The sequence below is a fragment of the Polypterus senegalus genome, chromosome 12 (assembly GCF_016835505.1).
Source record: "Polypterus senegalus isolate Bchr_013 chromosome 12, ASM1683550v1, whole genome shotgun sequence".
Taxonomy (NCBI): domain Eukaryota; kingdom Metazoa; phylum Chordata; class Cladistia; order Polypteriformes; family Polypteridae; genus Polypterus; species Polypterus senegalus.
This window is the reverse complement of record NC_053165.1, coordinates 62,475,965-62,485,876: the sequence shown is the minus strand read 5'-3', so window position 1 is coordinate 62,485,876 and position 9,912 is coordinate 62,475,965. Positions and strand designations below refer to the sequence as shown.

General features: G+C 42.9%; 1 protein-coding gene across 2 annotated transcripts; it reads left to right on the top strand.

The window, feature by feature from the left end:
- The first annotated feature begins 1,295 nt into the window (after positions 1-1,295).
- Positions 1,296-8,567, top strand: ficd (FIC domain protein adenylyltransferase). 2 transcript variants are annotated; one of them, XR_005635863.1, is made up of 4 exons: positions 1,296-1,493; positions 2,900-3,230; positions 4,367-5,625; positions 8,031-8,567. XR_005635863.1 is itself a non-coding variant. In XM_039771843.1 (3 exons), exons 1-3 carry the CDS (start codon positions 1,461-1,463, stop codon positions 5,455-5,457), a joined length of 1,455 nt encoding a protein of 484 aa, XP_039627777.1. In that variant the 5' UTR covers positions 1,296-1,460; the 3' UTR covers positions 5,458-6,620. The 2 variants fall into 2 exon arrangements, 1 of the variants encoding a protein (XP_039627777.1); XM_039771843.1 differs by lacking the exon at positions 8,031-8,567 and having other exon boundaries at positions 4,367-6,620.
- The last annotated feature ends 1,345 nt before the right edge of the window (positions 8,568-9,912 follow it).

Genomic DNA, 9,912 nt, shown 5'->3' with positions numbered 1-9,912 from the left:
TAGAAAATCCCGTTTTATAATCTTCACACTCAAGGTCACCTTACAATAAAATTAAACATTAGTAAAATTAAAAGAAGAGAATGATAAATCAAAAAGCAATAATTAACAAACAAAGATAACTGGCAGTAACAGTGCAAAATTCACAATTGGTATGCCAGTTTGAAAAGATAAGTTTTGAGGGTAGTTTTAAAATGTGTTATTGAATCGAGCTGATGTATATGAGAGAGAAGAGAATTCCATTGTTGAGGAGCACTGGGAGTGACGCTCGAGCTCCCATAGCACAGAGTTTGATGTGTGATACAGAAAGTACAGCTGCAGATGAGAATCAGAGTGAGCGAGAGGAGTGTCAGTCTGTAGGAGATCAGTGAGGTTGTGGAGAGCTTTAAATGTTAAGAGCGGTATTTAGTATTGTATTCTGTAGATAACAGGGAGCTAGTGAAGTTGAGAGAGAATAGGTGTAATATGTTCAGTGGATTTAGAACAGCAGGTTATTATCCTGGCAGCAGAATTTTGAATAAATTGTAAGCGATGGATACGTTTTTGTGGGATGACAGATAGAATAGCATTACAGTAATCTATACGTGAGGTGACTCGGGCATTAACCAATACTTTAGTACTGTGTTGCGTTAAGAACAGGGCGAAGTCTAGAAATGTTTCGGAGTTGGAAGAAGGCAGTCCGAGAGATGTTACTTATACGGGAGGAGTTATTTAATAATAATAATTATTATCATTATTTAATAATTGCCATTATTAGTGTATAAGTGGATATAAATAATTGCATGTAAACGATTCGCCAAAATCTGTTGTATGTAAACGATACTGTTTTAAACGTTATTGATTTTTATCAGAAAACCCAGTTTACACGTCTACCTGTATTAGTTTAAATGGCACTTTTGCCACTCGCAATAGGGCGGACGCGCTAACGTATCGTAACTGCGCAAACATAGTGAATGCGTCGTCTATCTATATATGTCTATGTATGTAACGCTGCCTCATGACGTCACCACAACCCGCCCGTCACGCCTCTTGTGACGTTGGTCTAAATGACAGCACTCGTCCTGCAGTCATATTTCAAAGAATCTCCCTTTTTCCTATATCATCCAATTAGCAAATAGCACAGGGCGGGGCTCGTAGGTCTGAGCCATGTCGACGAATCGGCACGGGAGATTCCAAGTAGATGCCTATAGTGGCCGTCTTTAGCGAGAGCCAATCACAATAGATTACTTGCCCGACGCTCTCTCGTCCGTCGCGGAAAATAGTCACCGCCCTTAAAGTTTGCACCAATGGCAAAATGGGGCTGAGAAAAATTGAACCAATGACATGACGAACTTCAAGCAATTCCGGATGTGTGGCCAGACGCAGCCCCGGCTGATTTCGGAAGGGCTCTGAATTTACACCGTGTTTAAGAAGATAACGATGGATTAACATGAAAGTCATCACTGAGATCAGAAAGCTTGTCGATGAAACACAGTCCTTCAGTCAAAGTGACCAAGGTAAGGTGGAGTGCCGAGTGTTTGCCAGGACCCGCTGTGACAGTGTGTGTCGTGTATGCGTGTTGTAATCTTGCCGACACATTTCAAATTCAGCCCTGTTTGACAGACTTCGCTCAATAGAGACGGTGAAGGCATTAATTACCGCTACACTGTTTACAGTGAATGTTACAGCGTGTCCAGTCCGGGACATTTCGTCCGTGTCACACGGGGACGTTTCCCTTCGGGTCCCTCATATGTCAGGGTCTTGTCTTTCCCCGTTATTTTGATTTTCTTAATGTCTGAGGAATTTCAACTAGTAAACAGAAATACTCTTTTTAAAGGGGTCGAATCTTTTCGATGCGAGCCCTGCCGTTAAGGCACTTTTATGTAAATCTTGTATCGAGTCGGTATTTATTTGTGTTCTGTTGGCCTGCGCTGGAGATCGTAATGTCTGCCACAAAAATAGAATCAAATTGTAAAATGGAGCAAAAGAAAAAACCGTAAGCTCTCAACAGTTTAACATTAACAAGCAAATATTATGTAAAGCAGAGACAGCAGTACATTCTCTTTTTCAGTTGTTGCCTGCACGTCACAGGTTCTGAGGCTAAAGAAGCAACCGGTTCAAAAAATTATTCATTCCAACTATTAATCTTCTAAATTAGTTCAACTTTAATAAACATCCACAGGCTTAAATCATTAGTTGAATAGTTAGTATTTGCATCAATCATCAGTCAAGTCTTAATGTTGGTTTAATTTTTATGTGTAATATGTTTGATCTAAAGTTCACCATAAGTGCTTGCTGCTGTATTATATTTATTGGTACTGTTTATTTTTGATGGCTGTGTTGCTCATTGATGTGTTTTTAATGTTACGCTGTGGTCTGTCTGTAAATCCTGCTAACTCACCAAGTTTCCCTCTTGGGGCAATTAAACTGAATTCACTCGATTACCTTGGCAGCCTTCTTTACGAGGTAACCCGCACATTACGTCTTATTTCATTCACACTCGTTATTGAGTGGATGAAAGAAACTCTGTGGTTCTTTAACTGTGTATTCATCTGTTCCACATCGCCAGCCCAGCTGGCAGTTCCAGACTGACTCCTGAGTGTGTAAGGCTGTTTGTGTGCCTGGCACCGTGCCCAGTACTGCCAGGCGCAGCTCTGCTGTGTGGCACTCAACTGGAATATTGGGGGTGTTCAAATCATCACTTTATGCAAGAATGTAAATGAATATCCAATTTGTTTCCAATAAGTGAAATATTTTTTCCCTTTTGTATTTTCATTTCATGTATTGTTTGAATAAAGTATTGTAATTTAAATCCATGTTCATTGAGATAAATTTACATATTTTTACAATTATTTTTTCTTTACTTAATTGCACAAAACATATTGTGTACTCATTTTTTCTCCTTTTTTCCATCTAATTTCAGGCACTGCTCAAGACTAAAGCTCACCCCAAAAATGCCAGATGTGGTCTTGGGGAGGCTTCACAGACTCACTCGATGGCAGCCGTGATTTTCCGATGCAGCGGTGTCCTCAGCAGCTGGACACCATTTCTCAGCCTCCTCCTGGGCTCCCTGCTGGCTCTCCTCTTACCAATGGTGGGGGTGGAAGAGCAGTGCAGGTCGACGCTGCGTGGGTTGGCCCTGCTCAGATGCCAGCTTTGGGGCAACACCTTCCACTCCTCACTCCACTCCACCAGCCTCAGCGTTCCTCACACAGATTTTGAGTTGCTGCCACTTAAGGCCAGGCGTAGCTCAGGTAAGCACAGGCGGTTGAACACTACACTGATCACATGTCCTCAAACCCACTAAATCCAAGTAAGTGCACTGGTCTGTGGTGGTGAAGTGAGAGCGGAGTCCAAAGACAAAACTCTCAGTTTACCAGTCACTATACACCGCTGTCCTTATATATGGTCATGAGCTGTGGGAAATGACTTAAAGAATGAGGTCATCAGTACAAGAGGCAGACATGATGTTTCTTTACAGGGTGGCTGGGCTTATTCTCGGTGATAGGGGGAGAAGCTCATTGAGATGAAGAGGAATCAGTTGAGGTGGTTTGGCCATGTCGTAATGATGCTGCTCCAGGCATTTTCAGTGGGCAGAGATACTGCTGCAGACCCAGATCATGCTGGAAGGATGATTTGTCTCGGCTGGCTTGGGCCTTACCCTGGGAATTCCCAGGAAGAGCTGGAATCTGTAGCAGGGGACAGAAAAGTCTGGGCTGCCACCACCACCCTCACCAGAAAAAGCAGTCTTAGAAGATGAGATGGTCTTAGACGACTGGACCCATATGGCACTGGGAGTACCCACTCCAGTGCATGTACACTGTAAAAGACACTTAAGTTCAGTTAAGAGTCATGGAGGGTTGGGACCTCTCCCGGTACCGCTAGAAACAAGGCAGAAGCCCACCTTGGGCAGGGGGTTAGCAAACCCCAGTCACACACGGAGTCAGTTCAGAGTAACCAAATAATCTAACACGCACATCTTTGGGTATGTGGGGGAGATGAAAGGAGACGCACTGAGATTGCCCTGCAACGTAGCCCTCTCATGGTGGGGTCAAGTAGAATAGCAGCTCAACTTTTGGGAATATCCATACTATTATAGTATCAGCACCTGACAAACTGATTGGCCAACGGAACAGGAAATCAGTGGTGGGCTTTGAGAACTAAATGCCTTTATTTGTTTCTCTTAGTCTTGCATCTCATGTCAGATTGTTGGTGGCCTTATCGCGCAGCACAGGTGGGGGGTATGGGGGGAGGGGGGCACAGTGAATTTTCTTGGAATATCCAAGCAGTGAGGAGGTGTGACAAGTTACAGGAGCCAGAAGGTGGTGCCTGTAGGCCAAACTACTTTCAGTACATGCACCTCTTAGTGTTTTTTATTCTCTCTTTTCAGATGTTCAGTTAGAGGCCAGAGCAGCTGTCCATCAGGCTGTGGAGATGAAGCGGCATGGGAAACGAGAGAAGGCACACAAGCTACTGTTGCACGCCCTGAACATGGACCCAGACTCTGTGGATGCACTGACGGAGCTGGGCGCCATCCTCGAAGAGGAGAAAGATGTCATCCAGGCTGATCATTTGTACTCCAAAGCTTTAGCTATTTCGCCCTGCAACGAGAAGGCGCTCGTCAACCGTGACCGTACCCAGCCACTCGTGGAAGAGATCGACCAGCGACACTTTAGCATCATTGACAGCAAAGTCCGGAAGCTGATGTCAATCCCCAAAGGCAATTCCGCCTTGAGGAGAGTAATGGAGGAGACATACTACCACCATATCTACCACACTGTGGCAATTGAAGGCAACACACTGACGCTGTCTGAAATCCGGCACATAATAGAGACGCGGTACGCCGTACCAGGGAAGAGCTTGCTGGAGCAGAATGAGGTCATAGGTGTGGATGCAGCCATGAAGTACATGAACACCACCCTTTTATCAAGGATTGGGTCTGTGAGCATTACGGACATCTTGGAAATCCATCGCCGTGTTCTTGGTTACGTGGATCCTGTGGAAGCTGGCAGTGTAAGGACCAACCAGGTGTTTGTGGGCCACCACATTCCTCCTCATCCACGGGACCTGAACCGCCATCTTGATGAGTTTGTGCAGTGGCTAAACTCTGATGAGGCTATGAACCTCCATCCAGTTGAATTTGCTGCTCTGGCCCATTATAAGCTTGTGTACATCCACCCTTTTGTGGACGGTAATGGACGCACCTCACGCCTGTTGATGAACCTGATCCTCATGCAGGCAGGTTATCCACCCATCACCATTAGAAAGGAGCAGCGAGCTGAATATTACAACACGCTAGACCTGGCCAATGAGGGTGATGTGCGGCCATTCATTCGTTTTATTGCCAAATGCACAGAGATGACACTCGACACATTACTCATTGCGACCACCGAGTATTCGGTGGGCTTACCAGATGCCAGCCACAAGACCAGCTCTGAGTGCAAGCAGACTATCCCCGTGAGATCTGACACAAGTGTTTAAAATGGTGGGAGATCCGGCCAACCTCTCTGTGCACTTTGAAGTGAGGTACTCTCCTCCCCAGGGTGGGGGTTGTTGTAGTGGGTACAAAGTTGGCGAGGACGAGTATACGACCGCTCAGCCCTGACCAGAATGTGAAAAAAAGAGGAGGCAGCACCTTCAGATTTAAAGGTGAGCTCAGAGTTCTACCAATGGTGCAATGTCTGGCGTACATTGTCTTGCTGTTTTAATTGAAGAAGAAAAAAAAATTAGAACAACTTAACTTATCAACTGAGAGTGTAAAATGAAATTAGGGAAACTTGAAGGCCTGCTGTTAGAGCTTTCTAAGTTTCAAAGGGACAAGCCCACTCGGAAATATCAACTCCACCACTTGAAAAATAAAAAACATAATCAAAAGATACAAAGTGGCAAAAAGCAAAGGGCAGCTCACTTTCTTCATACGTTTCTTGTACACAGTTAGACCAACACCGAGGCCTGTGCTTGACCGGATTTTCATACACTTAAAATCCCCTTAAGGTCTTGCCTGAACATTTGTACTGCCCATTCTCGAGTTTATTTCTTTATACATCCCATAAAAACAGCAGCAGACAGCTCAGAAAGCCACTTCTGCTGCTTGTTCATAAACATCACCCCATTACAATACAAAAAGGAGCTGCGGTGGGGCTTGTTATCAATGGGCAGCTTAACACTTTACTTTGCTTCACACACAAATGACACCGTGCACGGTCCATGGTGCCAAGGGAGCAGCCGGAGCACAGGCTGCCTTTGGTTGTTTAAAAATGCCAGCTAAAATACACTAGTGGAGCACCTGTGCTGCCGTAAGCCCCTCACGAGTGGAACTGCATCATGCAAGACATAACTTAGTATTATGGAATGCAGATTTTATTATATATATGCTTGATTGTGTGTATATATAATTAAGATTTGGTGATGTGTATATAAAAAAAAATGTGTAAAATTTAAGGAGACACCCCCCGCCCCCCCAACACACACACGCTTCTTTTTTTTCTTGCCAAACAGCCAGAATTAGATTTTGGGGATTTCTTTACTCTTTCAGTTTGGTTCTCTTCATCTTCTGTTTCAAAAGATGGCGGTGAGTGGGCCTCATTTTGGACTCTGTTTAGATGATGAACTTTTGGTTTTCCATTTTTGACTTGAAGTGCCCCCATCCGTGTACGCTGGTGATGAAGAGAACTTGTTTAGCTCTTCTTGTTAACCATTTGGAAACATCTTCCTTTGGCTGCTTTGACTCTAAAATGCACTTTGTTGAAAAATTGTTGAATATTTTGTGAACCAACTAAATTAAAAGTACTTATTTATTTTCTCTAAATAAAACTATTTTGCTAGAAGCAGAATGATGTGTGCGTTTCAGCTCGCCTGCCAGCATCTCCATGTACCAAAGGCATCCATAACCGGAGTGCTTGTTTTCTTAATTTTCAAAATAGGAATTAGCTTTGATCAGTTTTAAGATGTTAAACGTAATTGAATAAAAGGGTCAAGAACTTGTTATAAATGAGCCCACAGGCCCGATGCAGAATCATCCATTTACAGAGCTGGACACAAACCGGACGCTAATGGCGGAGGGCATGGTGATTAGTTGCTTTTAATTTAAGGGTGTTAAATAATTACAATTGATTTATTATTGTTTTTTTTTTTATTAACAGTGTGCAATTTGTGTTAAGTGAAAACAGTCTTAAAAGAGTAATCCACCCACAGGTTATACTTTTTTTTTTATGTTACCCTACGGAGGTTGGAGTGGTAGCAAGTATTTTTTCATGACATGGTTTTGTGGAGAAAGTCACAAGTGGCCAGTGCTGGGCTGCGACAAACTGGGGGGGTTTGGGTGGGCGGGGTTGGGGGAGAATAGGAGAAAAATCTGCTGTAACTCATGTCACCTAATCCATATGTCATATACAGTTGTTTGGTCAAATTCAGTGCATCATTTGATAAAATACAAAGTTACTTCCTGAAAACACTGCATCAAATGCCAACAGGAAACATGCCATTCCCACAATGCTGTGCGTTTGAACCGAAGACTAGCGAATTCAGGGGGAGAGGGAGATTTTCAATGTTATTATAGGTGTTGCATTTCAGTTTAGGGTTTTCTCCATTTTGACCAGACAATGGGATCTCAGATGTGTGGATTATGGGACACAAGTTATGGAAGTTTTCTTTTTTTTTTTTTCCCCCCTTCCATGGACTATTTTCACAATGTCGCACACTGTCCAGCACTGTTATAAATGTTTATTGTAGTTTCTCCATGAAAATGTGACACATTTTTTTCTCTGTCACCACTACAAATTACACAGGGCATGTAACAGCCATTTTTGGTTTGGGTACCCCGTTAACAGTGTGGGTTTCCATTTAGACTATATAAATGTCTATTGACACAGACGGACAGACAGATGTGCAAATGTTAAGGGTTGTGTTCATCTTGCGATTACTTGGAAATCACTGGCGTATGACCCTTGATCTTGCTTTTATTAATAAGCTTATGACATGATACGCACTTGTCAAGCAAAAACTTTGGGTGGAGGTAACCTCTGAAGTGACCAGGGTTTGCGTCTTTCTTACAGCAAACTGTTCGAGAGGTTGAGAGATGGCAGGAAAAGAGCAGCAGTGACTTCTGTCCAGCATCAAATTCACTTTTGAGGCCACTCAGAAGGAAGAATATCCTGAAATGTGGTTTGTGCCCATCATGACCACTATAACACCAGTCTGCTCTTACAAAGGTTGCATCCTGCAGAATGGGTGACTTAGCAGGATGCTACACGTGCCAGAGTCCAGGGTTGGACTAAAACAGTGGTGTGTCATTGACTTACAAGACATGGGTGTGGATTTTTAGAAAGTGAGACATAATGCAAAAACATTGAGTAACTGTAACTGATTAAGAAAGTTTAGAAAACCAACAGGTCACCATTTCTGCTGTTTGGTACAGAGGAGAGCCAACAAAAACGGTTTCTGCAAGTTTTAATAGCTGGCGATGAAAAGGCTCTGGAATCATTTAATTGTAGATAAAAAAAAAAAAACACTGCCACAAAAACATTTCTTTAAAAGAGTCGTGTAATTACAGCTTCCAGTATATCTCCTAATCGAGTGAACACAATAAAACAGAGCAACATGTGTATACAAAAAGAGTACAATTTCAACATTTTACAAGACATCAGGAACAGACAAAGCATAGTAACTTTTTTTTTTTTTCCTTTTCTATTAGAGGCCACTGCGGTGAGAAGAAAAAAAAAAACTGCTAGCTTGTTTTTAAATTTGAGTCATTTAGAAACATACAAAAAAACCATATAAAATCTACTATCATGTGTGATGTGAACATCAAACCGCTCTGTAAAACACAAACTCGTAAAACGATCAAAAAGAAATGGTATGGCTTAACTGTGAACCTCAGAAAAGACCACCTCTAACACAACGGCTCAATTCCAAAAGAAAAATGGCATCCATGCTAGGTTTGAACATCCAAAAACCTAAATGGACCATTGATGAGACTCCTACTGGTGCAGTATAAGATTGTAAACCTGGAGCAGGGACACGAGATAAAATAATTCAAATAAAAGCCCCTCAATATGAGAGATCTCATGGTTGTCAGCAGCAGCATCCCCCAATAGGTGCCAAGTGCAAAATGTCCCTGACAGCATAGAGGGGGCGCTGACAACCGCCTCGGTCATCACGTGGAGTTTAGACAAGCCCGTCCTCAGAGCTGAAAACAGATCGCTGTTAGTGTTTATCTGGCAGACCCGAGTGCCAAGCGACTCTTCACGTCATACGGACAGTGGAGTGGACAAACCCAAGAGCGCTGGAAAATGGAAAGAGATTTCTTTATGCAGCACAGCAGTGTTGAAACATTTTGTGCTTTCAAACATTTTTCATTTTATGAGGCTTAAGTATTAGTGCATATCTGAGGAAAAGAATAAATAACCTCACACATCGTATGATGGCCCAGGTTCAGATAAGGACAGGAAGAAAGCACAACATTCAATGCAATACTGGAAAAGTCCTATGGCTATGCCAACAAAGCACCTCATGGCTCCAGCGGCTGTAGAGTTCTGCTAAGAAAGAAGACGTGATCAGCTGGCCGAGTGGAAGTTAACCACAGCTACTATGGAACAAGTAAGAGCCTTGAGCGCCATATGGCAACGCGCACACACACTCTCCAGCTCTCAATGTATATACAGTGTGTGATCTTGGCAATGGCAGCTAGAAGACAACATCCAAACATTGCATTTGTGGCCATGCAGGAGCAAGAACTTGAGACAGGTGGACGCATATATCGAGTGTATACCTGTGGTGTGTATACATACATTATTATATATTCATTTTTTTTTTTTTATATATACACACACTATTCCTAACTTTGAACCTGGTAAAACTAAAATGAGGGTAAAGCTTGAATGACCCCAAACCTCTCCCACATCAAGGTGGGTTGATTCTTCTCAGCCCAACAACCCC